General features: G+C 30.4%; 1 protein-coding gene across 1 annotated transcript; it reads right to left on the bottom strand.

Annotated features, from left to right (window-relative positions):
• Positions 1–8745: 8745 nt before the first annotated feature.
• LOC136080946 (uncharacterized) lies at positions 8746–10816 on the bottom strand. Its single transcript, XM_065798309.1, has 2 exons — positions 10525–10816; positions 8746–10079 (listed from the first exon to the last, which is right to left on the bottom strand). The coding sequence occupies exon 2, from the start codon at positions 9856–9858 to the stop codon at positions 8908–8910; it is 951 nt and encodes a 316-aa protein (XP_065654381.1). The 5' UTR covers positions 9859–10079; positions 10525–10816; the 3' UTR covers positions 8746–8907.
• Between the last annotated feature and the right edge of the window lie 7238 nt (positions 10817–18054).

Genomic DNA, 18054 nt, shown 5'->3' with positions numbered 1-18054 from the left:
ACTTAAAAGACGTCTAAATTATGTCTTAAATTAAAATGTGCATTTTTAGAAATTCTTATGTAATTGAGAAACAAATTGTGCAATTTAGAAATCTTAATATGTAATTGAGAAATACAACACGTAATTAAAAAACCGTAATATGTAATCAAGAATACATAAACTGTAATTATAAATGTATTATGTAATTATAAAAGGTTTTCTCGGACATAAATGTTAATAAGTTAATAGTATCACATTTAGCATTTGTATGCACCAGAAAAAAATTTTCAATTAAAAGATCGTTGTGTTATATTTTAGTACACTATGACCAAAGTGTTATCAATTTCTTATTTAAAATCTCCGCTCATGCATGTTTTTAATTTTTCCCTGGAACAAGGTACCTTTCCTGATAAACTTAAAATTGTAAGTGTGGTACCAGTCTTGAAATCTGGAGGTGTTACAAGCGTCTCCAATAACAGACTAACCTCGATACTACCTTGCTTTTCAAAACTAATAGTATTCATTATGTATCACAGACTATTTAAAAAATTATCATTAATTAAGCTATTTCAAAATAACAATATTCTTTATTATAAACAATTTGGATTTAAAAAGAATCACTCGACTGATCAAGCAGTTATTTATCATGTTCAAAATATTTTTCAGGCATTCCGTGAAAATAAATCTACTTTAGGTGTATTTATTGATATAAGCAAAGCATTTGACTCTATATTCTCTTAAATAAAGTTACGGAGTTCAATTATTTAAATTAAATAAAATTAAGGAATTCAATTATTAAATGGTTTCAAAGCTATTTGTCAAATTGGAAACAAATTAATTTCTTTTAGCTGCGGAAAAACTAATATTATGAATATAAGCTGCGGGGCTTCCCTGGGGTCGATTTTAGGACCACTCTTATTTTTAATTTATATTAATGATTTAAGCAAATCTTGTAATTTACTCAGAGTCGACAACACCAGGGGGTAAGGAGGCACTGCCCCCATTCACCCCCTCCCCCACACACACTTTTTTTCTAAAGAGCCTTTTTTTTTAGAGAATTTCCTAGATAAAGAGGATTTTTTTTTAGAAATTGGCAATTGTGCCCCTCCACCATGAAACTCACATCGTCGGCCATATTACTAGACGCTTTTTTTGTATACTGATGAGACAAATTAGTTTCATGCTCATCATGATATAAAAATGTTGTTTAATTTATTTTTTTTTTATTTTTTTATTTTTATTTTATTTTAGGTGCCCCAAGAAGTCCTAATGGTCTTGTCACAGAGCACCGCGGAAGTGCATTTAACCAGGAAGTTCACGCCTCTTTCCTTACCGTGACGCGAAAATTTGTCCAGAGCTCGTTTCGAACCTAGTTAACACGAAACTCTTAAAACTCACAGAATGCTTTAATGCAAATAAATTATCAATAATTATTCATAGTTATCTGAATTAAACAAACATAACTTAGTGTAACGCAAATGAAAACAAAAGTAAAAAAATCTTTAATAAACAAAAACACGCAGTTAGAATATTATCTAGTATAGGCCATTTTAAACACTCCATAGAACTATTTTAAAGCGGAATATGACCATGGTTATATTCAAATGTTTAGTTGGCAGACATTACAATGTCTGCCAACTGAACATTTATTGTCTTTTAATTTTTATGTTCAAAGTTTTTTTTTTTTTTTTAACATCTTCGCTTCCAACTGGGCTGCAAGCAACCACTAATTAAAGTTGAAAGTTACTGGAAGAGAAAATATGAAAATTGTAGAGCAAGATAACGATTGACAGACGACTTAAAGGATTGCAAATTACATGAATCAGGAAAGCAAGACAAGGGAAGCGAATTCCAAAGAACAGATGTTCGAGGAAAAAAACTAGACGAATAAGCGTTTTTGGAGCACTTTGGAACAGTCACAGAAAAAGGATGAGACTTAATTGAATGACGAGTAACACGAGAATGAATTTTAGTAGATGGCACAATAGACGCTAGTTCTTTAGAGCTGTGCCCATTATAGTATTTGTAGAAAAGAGAAAGAGAAGCAACATTACGGCGATGTGATAATGGTTGGAGGTTAGCTGCAAGAGCAGGTCCAAATATGTTTACAATGCGTTTTTGCACTTTGTCTAAAAGAGGAAGGGCATCAATAGAAGATCCGCCCCAGATATGGCAACAGTATTCCATCTAAGGCCGGATTTGAAATTTATAGAGATAGAGAATAGAATACGAAGTAAGAAGTGCCGAGCTCGATAAATAGATGCAACCTTAGCATATGCTAAACTTTGCAACAAGTTTAATATATGGTTTTCAAGAAAAATCGGAAGTAAGAGTTAATCCTAGAGTGGATGACTCATCGAGTACATCACCGTTCATAAATATAGGAAGATCTAAATTATTTCGATAACGATTGACAGAAAAAAATTGAGTTTTATCTGTATTGAAGTTCACCAGTCACTGTGAGCCCCCTGCTGTAGCATAAGTGAGATCCTTTTCAAGGTCAAATGCTCCCTCCAACCAATCAGAGAGTGTTGACTTCTTATCACGACAAGAATAAATGATAGTATCAGCAGCAAACAATGCCACCTTAGATGTGAGAATATCTGGAAGATCGTTAATGAAAATTAAAAAGAGCATAGGGCCAAGGATAGAACCTTGAAGTTACAGAATAAGATGAAGAGTGCCGTCCATCGAGGACAACTTTTATACTACGATTGGAAAGAAAGGATTCAATAATCTTAAAAATGTTGCCAGATACAGCATAAGAAGAAAGCTTATGGAGAAGACCAGCATGCCAAACTTTATCAAAAGTTTTTAAAATGTCAAGAGCGATAGCCTTAACCTCTCCACCTTTATCTAATGCACGATAAAACATATCTGTTATTACTGTTAGCAAATCAGCTGAAGAACGAGAAGATCGAAATCCATATTGATGGTCAGAAAGTAAGCTATTAGATTCAAGATGAGAAATTAAGAGCTTATTAATTAAAGATTCAAAAACCTTGCTTATGATAGGAAGAAGATTAATGGGACGGTAGTTGGACGAATCAGATCGCTCTTCAGAATTTTTGAAAATAATATATGTTGTCCGGGCCACAAGCTGTAGAAAAGTCTAAGCAGGAAATTACTTTAGATACAGAAACTGTAGTGATACAAATGTCAAGCAATAGATCAACCTGTTTATTGACAATATTAAGCAGAACGCAACTAGTGGAATCAAGAGTTGATATTGATGAAAAGTTTTCAGCTTTGACTTTAAGTGAGGTGATAAAGTCTGAACCATACAAGAGAGGTGGAATTAAAGATTTGCCCTTATTATTGATACTATTAAAGATTCTCCAGAAGTCACGAGAGCCTAATTTTTGAGATGAGATACAAGAATTTATGACCTGAGAATAGCGGGCTTTGGGGTTAGACAAAACCTTTTTACAATGGTTCCTAGCATTAATAAACAGACGTCTATTTTCTGAAGAATTGTTTTGCTGATAGATATGGAAGTAACAGTTTCAATTGCAATCGTAGCAGCACAATATGAGGAAAACCATGGAGGAGAGTGAGGCTTTACCTGGAATGCCAGCCTGAATCCACTAAGTTATGTAAGAAGCACATTTGTCGACTGGAAGACGAAAGATTTCTACCCAAGGGCCATCACAAAGAAAGTCACGGAAAGAGTCCCAGTCAGCTTTAAGATAGTTGTAAGATGTGCGATGATAGGGGATTCAGATGATGAAGAAGAATTACAGTGTCCGACAAAAAAAAAGCTTAGGTAAACTCTCAAAAAATAACAACAAAAAAGAATGATAATAAAATATTCTTTACAATATATATATTTTTTAATACTATTTTAGGAAGAAATAATTCATTTCAATAGTGTATCTTTAATATTCTAGAAATATCTTTGGACAAACTGCAACCACATGTTTACGTCATTTTATTATTTTTCAATTAGAGCTTGACATGTCAAATTCCGGACAAATTTTTAGCGAGTTGTGAAAAAAAATATTTATTGTTAGCGAAAACGTAATTCTAAATTATTTTTCTTGCTTCAATTGTCGCTTTTTCTATCAAAGCACCCAAGTCGAACAATGCGCCAGACAACTCAAAAAAAGATAAGAAAACAACTCACTTAGTTTGAAAAGGGCCAAATTGTGGCATGGCATGAAAGTTGATACACTGCCCATGAAATTGGAAAAAAATTGAATCGACGGTGCACTACAATTTGAAGATTTTTGTTCAAGTATTATTTGATGGGAAGTTTTAAACGCAAAGAAGGGAGCGGAAGAAGGCGTAAAACAACTGCCAGAGAGAACAGATTAATTATAAGAGAGGTTCGAAAGAATAGAAAGCTAACAGCGGCTGAAATAAAGAGAAATTTTAAACTGAATGTTGACGAACGGACGGTTCTTCGAAGGATCCATTCTATTGGGAAATTTAAATCTTACTGGAGCGTTAAAAAACCATTTTTTTCTGAAAGTAACCGGAAAAAAAGACTTCAATGGGCAAAGCAATATCAGAATTGGACAATCGAACAATGGAAAAATTTTTAATGGAGTGATGAGTCACCATTTTGTTTGCGCTTCAGTGGACGGTCGCGTGTTTGGCGATTACATAATGAACGTTACGATCCATTAGTAACACAGCCAACAGTAAAGCACGATAAAAAGTGAATGTATGGGGATGTTTTACTTCATCGGGTGTTGGTCGTTTGTATAAAATTCCAGGGATTATGGACAGTAAAATGTACAAACAAATCTTAATTCATCGACCGATACCTAGCGCAAATGAGCTTTTTAAAGATAAAAGTTGGGTCTTTCAGCAACATAATGACCCGAAACATACGGAAAATAATGTGAAAAATTATTTGAAGAACAAAAAATTAGTGGTTCTTTCTTGGCCAACTCAAAGTCCTGATCTGAACCCTATCGAGTTCTCTGGAGTATATTGGATCATGGAATCAAGACAAGAGCTTCAAAATCAATGGAAGAACATATCTGGAGAACTCTTACAATCACTTGTTGAGAGTATGCCTCGTTGGTGCAAGGCAGTGATCAAAAGCCGTGGCTTTACCACAAAGTATTAGTTTGGTCTATTTCGTTATTTCAATAAAAATTCTCAAATTTTCGTCATTTTTTTCTTGTTTTTTTCTATCTAATTATCAATGCACCAAATAAAAAATTTTTATCTCATTTTTCTATATCAGTTGTAGAAATTTAGTTGAGTTCTCTTGCATGTCTACCTAAGCTTTTTTTTTGTCGGACACTGTAGATATTAGTTTTAGAGAGATCAAACTGTGATCAGAAGCACCTAAGGGTGAATGTGGACAAACTAAGCACTGACTAGGATCAGAAACAAGACATAAGTTGAGTAGAGAAGTTATATGATTCAGGTTGTCTGGAAAGCGACTTGGAAAGTTGACTATTTGAGCTAGGGATTGAGAAAGGCAAAAGTTGTGGGCTTTAATGCCTGCAGAATCACTGACCCTAGAGCCATTCAGTGTGATGAATAATAATAGTCTGTGGAATTAAATAATAATAAATAAGAGTAGTCTGTGGATTAAAGTCACCGATACAATAACAATAATGTTAGCTGATGGATAAAGAGAGAGGGCTTGGTCAATATGATCAGAAATAACATTAAAAAGAGTGCAGTCTTGAGATGAAGGAGAGCGATACAAAACAAAGAGAAAGGTGATAGAGTGAAGTAATGCTAAACGAAAGCACATGAAAGAATAGTCTGTGGATTCAAACCTAGTTTCACGATAAATGGGTGAATTCTTACGAATGTAAATGCCCAGGCCAAGCATGTGATTATTGAGTACGAATTAAAGGAAGGTAACGATTATTACTGAGATCACAAGATGAGACTGCTGAACTCAAATTAGTCTCACAAAGAGCAAGTAGTTTTGGTGAACTTTGCAAGAGATAAGACTCAACAGAAGAAAAGTTACTTCGAAGACCACGAATATTAGTGAATGATAGGTTTAGAGAACTTGGTGGTGATGATGGTTTTTTGTGTTTTATAGTTTTTGGTACTTTATTCATTTTTAATTTTGTTGAAGAACTTGACTCAAAGCATAGATAGTACTCAGATCACTGTTTTATAGCCCAAGCAATTGCAACATTACTACTAATAAACCCTAAGCCGTAACAAAGGGCTCCAAATGTGGCCTAGACAATGCACACCAAAAGTACAAAAAGGGACACCATCCATGCGCAACATGGCACATGGCACTGTTAATACTTTGATATTTTTTAGCTGTTGATAGAATCAGCCTCTCTGAGAGCTACCACAAAGTTCAGGAAACCTGACTACCAGCCGGCCTAAGAACCATAAAACTGAGTTTTAGAGCTGTACCCTCATTAGGAAATAATAAAATGAGTTGCCTAGTCATAAAAACAGAGACACTAGCAAAACTCATGCATTGAGTCAAGAAGATCCAGCATTCAACATCCAATAGATGAAGTTAATACAAAAACAACACTAAAAATTTTTAATTTGTTTTTCATAATAAATAAGCACAGACACTTAACCAGATACTCAAACAACACTAATATTCAGCCCAAAAGTTTTTACCGCAATTGAGTTTTCAATAGCTATCAGACGAATAAAAGTATGGAATAAAGTTATAATAAAGGACAGAAAGTATGGAATAAAGTTCTATCTAATAAACTTAAAACTCTTGAAACTCTTTACAAATTCGAAGCGAAATCGAAGCAAATGCTTTTGGTTAGTGAAGGAGTGCATGCTTTTTTTGAATTTTCTGGGTGATACAGATATCTTCATTATCTTCGTCAACCTAGTGTCGCTTTAGGATAATCCTTTAATATATATATATATATATATATATATATATATATATACTTTTTTTATATGGAGAGATTTAGGCCCATATCGATTTTGCTTTTAACCTTATATTTTTAATTTATAATTTTTTTTTTTAATTCATCAACATTTTATTCTTTATTTTTTCTACTTTGTAACCTTTTATTTTACTTTACCAAAAGCTAAGATAACTTAAGTTATAACGCGTTAAGTTATAATTTTACTGCAAGTTATATGATTTTTGAAGAGATATGAATATTGAATTGATGAAAGTAAATAAATGGTTTAGGGCTAACATGCTCTCAATAAACACAAATAAAACTCAATATACATTATTTTATAAAAAAAAAAAAAAAGAAAATCTCCCGCTTAAATTACCAGCTCTCTTTATAAATGATAAACAAATTAAAAAGCTGGAATTTTTAAAATATCTTGGAGTTTTTGTAAATAAAAACTTATCTTGGTGTCCTCACATAAAATACATGCAATCCAAAATTAAACAAAACAATTGGCATAATGTACAGAATTAGCCCATTGATAAATACTCAAAGTATTAAATTATTATACTTTAGCCTAATTCGTCACTTAATTAATTATGATAACATTTTGTGGGCTAGCACACAACCTGCTAAACTTAAAAAGATATTTAGTGTGCAAAAACATGCTAGCAGAAATATATAATAAAAAAATAGATTTGAGCATGCAAAGCTATTAATGAGGGAAATAAAAATGTTGAATGTATATGAGAAACAAATTTCAACACATGATCTTCATGTATAATCATTTTAAAAATCTTACACCAAAAAATTTGAAACAAAATTTAAAATAAATTAAAATAATAAATATTCTCTAAGATCTAATGAGAGGCTCACCTATAGACTGCCTCGTAAATTAACTAAATATAAAGAGTACAACATAACATATCGAGGGTTTAAGATATGGAACAGCTTTAATAGCCTTCTTCAATATGGTGAAACCAGTAAATTTATTTGTTTCATATAAAAAGAGAAATTATAAAACCAAATGAAAGCTTTGAAATTTGATATACAAGCCTGCTTAATAAATCTTTTTGTTAAACTTAATATCTTATATTATGTTTTATTTTTTTATTTAAACTAATTTATATTCATTGGAGTTTATTCTATTTATTGTCTTATAGTTTAAATATATAACGGAGATGCTTATTTTTTCATATTTCAACGGAGTTTTATATAATTTTAACAATTATGTTTTACTTTAAACTTGTTAAAAACCCAAATAGGGGTTCTATAAAAAGATTATGATGACTTTGGTCATCCATATCTTCTTTGAGTACCTGTCCGTTTATATAAATCGTTTTTCTTTTCATTTTATGAAAAAGGGTCCTTGTATTATTATTTTTTAGCTATATGAACAGCAAAAGATATGTTTAAATTTATATATATATATATATATATATATATATATATATATATATATATATATATATATATATATATATATATATATGTATATATATATATATATATATATATATATATATATATATATATATATATATATATATATATATATATATATATATATATATATATATATATATATATATATATATATATATATATGGTATATCCATTTTTGTGGTATTGAGATAATTGAAGTTTTTTTTATTTAAAAATCGTATTTGCGTTCAAAGTGCTGTATATCCTATTACTGCTTATCAGAAAAATGCTGTATATCCATTTTATAAATATGAATATCCACCTAACAGATATTATGGAAAGGTAAATAACTTTAAAATACCTAATTATTTTCGTAAATTAAATAAAATGTGAAATATTATTTTCTAGTTTAAAAATTTAACTTTTAATTATAACTTTATCAACTATTATCTCTTAAATATTAAAATAACAGGAATTATCTTTTACATTGAAAATTAAAAAAAAAAAAGTTAGATATCGTCATCACTAGAGTGTTCAGTATCTTCTCTGGAATCTTTTAGTAATGTCTTATACAGTGTGTGTACTGTGGCATCTGCACCCACAGCATTTAGGAGACGAAAAACATCTTTTTTTTAGCATTTTTTACACAGTTTTTTGTTGCTAGGATGCTTGGTTTAAAAGTGTCCTATTTCTTACCTTTCTTAAGTAGGCAATGTGAGGTTGGCTCAGAATGATAGCTGCACTGTGCTATTTCCAGATAATTAGATTTGATAATCAATTTTTTTCCCTCGCCTATTTGAAATGTTTTTATTGTTTTCACAAATTTTTTTACTTCTGCTTTAAAGTCTAAAGCTGACCAATCCTGACCAAAAACAAACACTTTGTTGAGAATGTCTCTATAGATATCAGGTTCTAGAATCTGCTCATGTTTTTTGATATCCTGCTGAACATGACCAAACACTCTATTTGCTGGAAGGTAGGAGTGCCCTCGTTCTGGGAATGTATGAGTGATAAGAAGATTTCTAAAATGTTGTTTTCTCAAAGAAAGAAGCATTGACACCATGTTTATGTTTTTATTTTGTCCATAGCAGGAATCAGAAAATAAACGAAGAACCAATGCATTTGAACACAAATCAAAAAGATATGCAACCAAAAAATGCTGTAACGCTGAACAAATCATATTGGAATCTTTACAATTTTCACATTCCAACCAGATGAAAAAGTTAATATTTAAATGTTGAGTCTGGTTGCCTCTGTGTACAACAACGCCTAGTACATAAAGATAGAGTTGCCGAGAATAGTAGGCTTCTCCTATAGGCAGCTTTGACAAAACCAGATTCTCCATCATATCAAAGCAAATAGTTATTTCATTTGGTCGTATATCATTGAGAAGGCTGTAAAACTTTCGTGCTTTTCTTCTATGGAGAATGTACAAAGCTGTTTTGGTCTGTTTTGAGGCGTCGCTGAGATTTACATCTTTCATTGCCAGTTTAAAGGCATGGCAAGTAGAGCATGTGTCTGTAGCAGGATGACCAATGCCAAGATTAAAATTATACATAAAAATTGCATAGTAAAAATGATATCCCACAATCAACTGATTTTGATCTTTATTTAGTTCTTGGTAAAGTTTATGCATTAGTTTAATATTTAAGTCAGAAGGGAGATATTTTTGATGTGGAGAACCCTTTCATCCATAGTGACTAGCTCTACAAGTAAATGTCTGAATATGTTTTTTTAAAGCATCTCTCTTATTTGCATAAGCCGTTAACTTTCTGGTTCCTCCTCGTTTTTCAAGTCTGGTTGTCCCATGCTGGAACCAGTGATTGGCAACCCTTAACACTCTATCCGACTTTATTGCTAAAAAAGAAAAAGAAAATATATATTTTTTGAATAAATGAAACCAATAATATTCTTTAAATCAGAAATATACTATTACAATAAGAAACAAATCTGAAAAGTAATAATGGTTGTTCATGAACTTGTATAAATATTTCTTATCTTTGTCTGGAGTCTGAAGCTTATTCTTACTTTTATATAAGAGAACTCTATCTTATAATGACGTAGAAATAAGACTATTGTTGAATTTGATATTAATACTAATTTTAAAAAATTGACTTCATGAATACAAATTATTTGGTTTTATTTTATTAATAATGTTATAGACGAATTCAAATAATTATACTTTTTACAATCTGGCTATAAAACTGCCTGTAATTAAATGGTGGTTAGACTTTTTGATAGCATTATATTCTAAGCTGGTTAAATATCTATACAAAAGCAGTATAATTAATGGTGCACTTACATAACGCAGAAAAAAATGAGGCCTGACAAACTTGTAACTTAATTCCAAGACTTTAGAAGTACTTGATGGTGATACGTATTAACTTTTTCCTGACATCATCTTTTACTCTGGCTCTTTTAACAGTGTCTACTTCAAGCATAGCCAAAATTGCTGAATCTTGTGATACTTTGTCTGAGTGCTGGTAAAAGTTAGAATGAATCGTCAACAGGTTCTCTGGTGTTATTTCTCGTGCCTAAAAATCCAAATGTGCTTAAAACTTACTTATTTATCTTCTTTTTATAGCATTCATTAACAATATTTATTTTTAATTTTTTAAATTTCAAAATCAAATCTGCTAGAAAATTTAAACGTCAAAATTGTTTAATTTTAAATGAAACAATTTTTTCTTATTAAAGAAGAGCATTCCTAACCTAACCTTATGTTTTGTACTACAAAAAAAAATGCATAATTAGTTTCCAAAGATAAACCATATATAAATAAGTATCGTTATGAAATAAATCCATAAAAAGAACATAAAATACAAAAATCCTTATTAACTTATTCATATAATGTCTTTTTAATTGGTTATTTCCTTATCATTAAATAATGTTATTCAAACTCAGTTTGAAAAAGCCCATTTTATGATTACACAATAAAGAAGGAATCTTTCCTCCACTAGAATCAAGAAATTGTTTGTTTTTTTCTCGTGTCGAGCAACGTATCTTTCTTTTACGCAGATTAGGAGACAGGAGAACACTTTCATCTGAACCATCGTAGTCCGCCAATTTACACGAGTTGAAAACAACATGTTGGTAAAATTAGCTGCGCTTGCGCAAAAGTAACTTATACTTGCCGTGGATTGGTCAAAACAAATACAGCATTTTGATCATAAATAAAAAACTCCAAACCGTGTTTTGAAAATAAAACCATTTTTAAACATCGAAAAATATAGGGTTATACCTCGTTGAAAAAATATTCAGATACAAAAAGTGTTAGGTTCTTGTATACTAAAAAGTAACCATAAGTTATCTCCTTTTTTTTTTTAAATGGCGCTTACCGCATTTTGAAAATAAACTCTTCATATGTATATATATTGCAAAATCAATAAGCCTTTTAAAGTAAATCAATATAATGATAAATTTATTGTCTTTTAGTCTGAATATATAAAGAGATGCTTACTTTTTCATGAATGAAATTAACAAACTTAATTCAAAGAAAATACTATCAATGGAATTCCTCAAAAGGCAATAAAGCTTAGTGAAGATTTATGTTCAAAATACTTTTTAAACATATGGAATAATGATGTAGTAACAAACAAGATTTATCCGAACGAATTTAAAAAAGCAGACATAATGCCAATTTTTAAGAAAAATGATCCAATGCTATGCGAGAACTATAGTCCGATCAATGTTTTACCCTATGTTTCAAAGATATTTGAGAGGTTATTACAATCTCAAATTCTTAAACACATATCAATTTATTTATCTCCTTCTCTTTGCGGTAATCGAAAGGTTTTAGCACACAAAATGCTCTTATTAGATTAATTAAAAAATGGAAAATCACCCTTTTAATCACCCCCTTGATAACACAGGTTTTGCTGCTGGTATTCTTATGGACTTATCTGCTTTTGGTTCATTAAATCATAACTTACTAATAGCTAAACTTAATGCTTATGGTTTTGACTGCTTTGAAACTTATTAAAAGCTATCTAGATGATTGATTCCAAAGAACAAAAGTAAACGCATCATATAGCTCTTGATCAAAAGTATTACAAGGTGTCCCTCAAGGTTTGGTGCTAGGACCCCTTCTTTTTAATATACATATTAATGATATGGTCTTTCTAATAAAAAATTGCAAAGTTTGTAATTTTGCTGATGACACAATTCCTTATGTAATAGATAAGGATGTGCATGTTCTATTCAATAAACTTGAAAATAATATTAAGCTGATTGTAAAGTGGTTCAAATGTAAATGTTTAAAACTTAATCCTAAAAAATGTTATTTAATAGTTGCGGAACATAAACATGAAATAACTTGGGCGCATATTGATCGTAAACAAATTTGGGAAGAAAATGATGTCAAACTACTTGGAATAAGTTTAGACAACAAATTAAATTTCAATTAATATCTTAGTCAAGTCTGCGCTTAAGCGAATCAAAAACGTAGCATTTATAGAAGAGTAGCTAAGTATCTTGACCTTCAGAAAAAAAAAATAGTAATAAACGCTTTCTTTAAATCACAGTTCATGTTCTGTCTACTTGTGTGGATGTGTTGCAGTAAAGCAACAAATGTAAAAATTAATAAGTTGAATACAAGGGCTCTTCGATTGGCATACAATGACTATGAATCAACATTTGAAAAACTTTTAGAAAAAGTTAACTCTGTCTCAGTACATCAAAGAAATTTGCAGTTTCTAGCTCTAGAAATATTCAAAATTAAAAATAATATTAACAAAAGCTCACAAAGTGACATTATATTTGTTAATAAGAAAACGCTTAATACACGAAGTAATACTTCAGCAGCCCTCGAATTAGATCGGAATTATACGGAAAACATTCACTTCGCTATCTAGGACCATTAATTTGGAGCTTGATTCCAAGAGACATTTCTTCCTAAAAACTAAATCCATGTCATATTTATTTCACCAAATTTTTTTATTTGGAACATCTAGATCCATATCTTATCTTCAATCAAGAGTTGTTGAATTTGCTGAGAAAAATGACAAGTGGATGACTCTGACTCAAACATTAGGTGTCAAATATAAGTCAGCATACAACTGAGTTCGAAGCGGATATTCAAGTTTTGTTGAAAAAGGTGCTTTTAAGCCTAATAAAATTGAACGAAGATCAAGTTCAAGAAACTTTAACACGTATTGAAATTGACTGTCAGCTGACGTTGGTCGCCATTAAAAAGAGATGTTAGGACAATTTAGTCTAAGCGTCAGTACCACAAGAATTGTCAATTACCACAAAGGCAAATAGTTTACATTTTAAAAAAAGTGCACAAGGAACCTTCTAAAATAAACAGTAGTTAAAATAAACAAAACAGAGTTGAATATGTCAGGAACATTAACGAACATATCACAAATGGTTGTCAGTCTCGTTGAATTAAACAAGTTTTATCCTTTTTTTAATCGAAAAACCCAAGGAAAAGACACGGAAACGGAAAATTGGCAGTTTTATTTTTCAAGTCATTCACACATTCGATAACATTATTAAATTGCAACAGTATAACTTTAACTGCTCCTATTCTACTCTCCCGCTGTGTCTCTGAAAGAGGTTTTAGTGCTAGTTTTAATTTAATTTGTGTAAGTTCCCAACGCTTGCTTGACTTCGAAAAGAGTACATAGATTTTTATAATAAAGCCGAAAAATTTTTTAGCTTTTGTAGAAGAATTAGCTGAATCTATTAAAAGTAAATTCCAGCTATGACATCCGCACGGTGTGAAGAATGTTCTTTTATTAATGTCGAGTATTCTTGTTCTGACACCTTTATTAATGCCAACCATATTGGCGTCATTATCATATCCCTGTCCTCGACAATATTCTATATCTAGATTATTTCTAGATCATCTCTCTAGTTCTTGTAATATGGAGTTTGCTAAATACTCTCCTGAAGTTTCCGTAACGGCAATAAAACCAACAAAATGTTCCTCTATTGCTCCAGGTAAGGAATTGCAAAATCTTAATATTATTGGTATTTGTTCAATACAACTTGCATCTCTGGTGCAATTGAACAAAATGGCATAGTATTTTGCTTGTTTAACTCTGTGTATAACTCCATCAATAACTGTTTCAGACATCAATGTAGTTAATTCATTTTGAATGTCGTGACTTGATAATTTTGAGCAATTTGCTTTTCATTAATTCGTTACAAGTGCTCTTTCAGCGTCAGATCATATTTGAATAACAATTTAAATAAACAATTTTAAAAAGTCTATAAAGTTATCACTTTTTCTGCTTATTGCCCAGGTTAAGTGATTCGCGATGACCTCTAAATGCCAGATTGCGCAAGGCTAAAAAGTTTATTTTATCAATCAATCTTTCATCAAATTATACCAATATTTTTTATATTTTCTAATCAATCTCTCGTTTTCCTTATCTATTGTTTTTCCGTTTTTGATTTTTCTATAAAATTCCATCCATTTAACCATGCACTCAATGTGTCCTTGATTTTTTTTTCATATCTATGCAATATCCGACTCAGATCGTTCCAGTTACAATATCTTTCTTTCACCATCTGAGTCTGTGTATGCGAAAAAAGTCTAGAAGGAAAGCAATAAACTTTATCTATTGACAAGGAGTAAACTAACCATCCGCGGCGTTGCGTATCGCTGCAAATCAGTTTTTCGCGTAAATTGAAATTTTGAAAAGATTTGTTATTTGCGTCGTTGGGGTAACTTTTACCAGATTTCTCTGTATTTTGATGGGGACTGTTTTGAATTAAGTCATGACGCAAAGAGATTGGAAATGTCCATTTTCCTGCATCTAAGTTTATAAATGAATCGTTCAAGTGAATTGCTTGCTCTTGATTTACTGAGTCACTTGATTTACTGAGTCACAAATTTTATCACTTGCCAAATCTTTATTGCGTTCAAACTCTTGGGTCACAGCTGATACATTTGACTCTGAAGCTGGTTCTGTTTCAGAAACCAATGAAATTTGGCCAAGATTCATCAAAGGACTCTGAAGCAGTAGCAGTTGAAAGGGGTTTCTTAAGAAATTTCATTATACTGGAACTTATAGCTTGGTTTGATTTCTCTATTTCAGTCTTTATTTTTTTTTTCGATGCAAGATTTCCATGTTCTTCCTATATTTCTATCTCTCGTTGGTTTACGTGTAATTAATTAAATAAAGAGTTAAATTTTATATATAACAGTTTGTAATATTCACTTCGTTATTATTTTTATAACAGATTGTAGTTCTTATCAATAGCTGTACTAAATGCTTAAATAATTACACTATATTTAATATTTAAATTATAACTTAATAAGCTAGTTAGGTTATAATAAAAAAAAACTTAAATTTGAATTTAAATTCATTTTAATTTCTTAGATTTTATAATTGTTTTACTAATTTGACGCGTCATGTGCTGTAAACGAATAAAAATGGAATGAGACAATCGAATAAAAATGGAATGAGACAATCAAATAAAGGTAGAATGAGACAATCGAATTTTTTATAGATCCAGAATTGAATATTAACATTCCTTGTTAATTATATAGTTAACGATACGTTACGCCTTAGAGCCGGTAAACAACATTTAAAAATGCTTTTATGTTATCAGAAACAGTTAGAATAAGATAGATACATAGAAAATGATATTTATCTAAAGTTGAAATAATATAATACCGATGATAAAACCGACAAATAAACATATTTTTGTCCAGTAAAGCAAAATAAGATATGTAAAAATATCATCAATTATAATTAAAATACAATATTTAATTTTTTTTAGTATATTTTTGCGAGGCTCCTTTAAACGCGAAGCCGTCGGCAGTCGCCGACGTTGCCGACGCCTAACACCGCCACTGTTACTAACTTTTGTCCCATTTCCTTACTTTCCCATATTTCAAATATTTTTGAAAAGTTTTTTTACAACAGAATATCAGAGGATTTAAAAATATATATATTACTTCATCCTATTATTCATCAGTAATATTACAGATTTGTTTGAAAAAATTTCCATTAGCTCAAGTTGTTTTCAAAGATATATCTAAACCCTTCAAATAATGGATCATAAAAGTCAAAAACTATGAAATCCATGGTTTCTTTCAAAGGTTAAAGTAAAACGGGGCAGTATGAGACACTAAACTCTCTTACTCTTGGTCCGTCGAAGGGGGTTTTGATGCTTTTTAGTGAGCTGAATTCGTCTTCGCAAGCCTTGGTATGTGCCCCCTATATAGCAATTAGCCGGAAGAGAATAAACCGCAATTCCAAAAAAAACAGTTTGCGCGTTTAATTTAATCTAATAGAACAAAATAATTAAGTCATTGAAAATTTAAAATGATTGAACAAATATGCTTATTTATAAACCTTTTTAGCTAATCTATAAAAAAAAGCATAAAACTTAAGGCATGAAAATCATTACAAAAAGTTATCACTTCGTTTTTGAAATCTTCCATAGCTAATTTCTTATATTTAAACCTCTCATTAAAGTTATACTCAAGCAAAACTTCTCTTAATTGAAGTTATTTTATTATATTCCATTCATTAGTTTTTTATGTTCTTTATTTTAAGTCTAAATGTAGGATAGTAAGATAATTTTTTATAATTTATGTGTCTAAGCATAACTTATGTGTGTAAGCACAAAGACAGTATTATCAAACTAATTTGACAAAGTTACTATGTTTAAAGTTTTTTTTTTTTTGAATTTGCTCAATAAATATAGAGTATGGTTCCTGTAACAGATCATAAAATATTAGCACATGGAGAAGAAGTTAGTTTAAATTCTCCCGTTCCTGTAAGAGCTTTAGGTAAAGAAGCGCGAGAATGTTGCAAAAAAATTAATCAAAAGATATTGGTTACATCATGTTCATAAGGTCTCAAGGAAAGATAATGCGTTTAATGTATATACACATTTAATGAACTCATCAGATTCAATTATAGTTTCACTTTAAGTATAAGATTTACAAATAAAAAAAATGTTCTAAGAAGTTACCGATTTTTTTAATTGCAAAAGAAGTTGACGTAAATAAATGTAGTGACGAAATGATGAAAACACATCAGTAATATGACGCAACATTTTTGGTATCCACAAGGGTATCGACTGCTAAAACAGGTTTCAAAAAATTATAAGTCATTAAAACTATCTGATATCATTTATATGATTAAAGTAGTGTTTATCAGATATAATCTTTTATTGCGTTTTGTTATATATAACCTATTTGAAATAAAAGATGGTAAGGAAAGCTGTTCAATCTTTTACTATATTTTGTGGGCACCCAAATAACCTCCTTTTTGTTGCGTTGGTATGCAACCCGCACAAAGATGATTAGAAAAGTAAAATTCAATTAAAGTAGTGCTTAGAATAAACTTTTATTTTTTTTTTTCAAACATTAGTTTGACTTCACAAGATATTTGTCGGCTATCAGTTGTCCCGGAATCTTGCGATTGATTTTTCACTACCTTCCAGACTAGTTGTCTGGAATAAACTAATTTCAACTAGTCTATTCCAGACAACAATTATTTCTTTATTATTCTATTATCTAACAATTATTATAGTTAGTCATTTCCAGAAATAAATTTCATTTTGGTTAGATTGGTTTCTAACAACAACCACGCTGAATAAAAAAAGTCAAAATACAAAACTTAGAATAAAATTGCAAAATGCAGAGCTATTTCCAAAGCAAGAACAATAAACCAGACAGTCTTTTTGAAAAAACTTTTAAATAACTGATATAAATAGCATTAAGATTAACTAAAAAAAAATTAAAGGTAAGAAAATAAAAGTGATTAACTTAAAAAAAGTTTATAACTTTTCATAAACACAACAACCGCTTATTTTAATTTATTTAATATAGCGAATTTTAAGAGCGGATGGTTCAAAAAAC

Source organism: Hydra vulgaris, chromosome 06, assembly GCF_038396675.1.
Source record: "Hydra vulgaris chromosome 06, alternate assembly HydraT2T_AEP".
Taxonomy (NCBI): Eukaryota; Metazoa; Cnidaria; class Hydrozoa; order Anthoathecata; family Hydridae; genus Hydra; species Hydra vulgaris.
Note: the sequence above shows the minus strand (reverse complement) of the source record. Positions and strands in the feature narration are given on the sequence as shown.

Bases quoted from the DNA above. Each gene is read 5' to 3' on its own strand.
- LOC136080946 (XM_065798309.1), bottom strand. From the start codon at position 9,858: ATGCATAAACTTTACCAAGAACTAAATAAAGATCAAAATCAGTTGATT.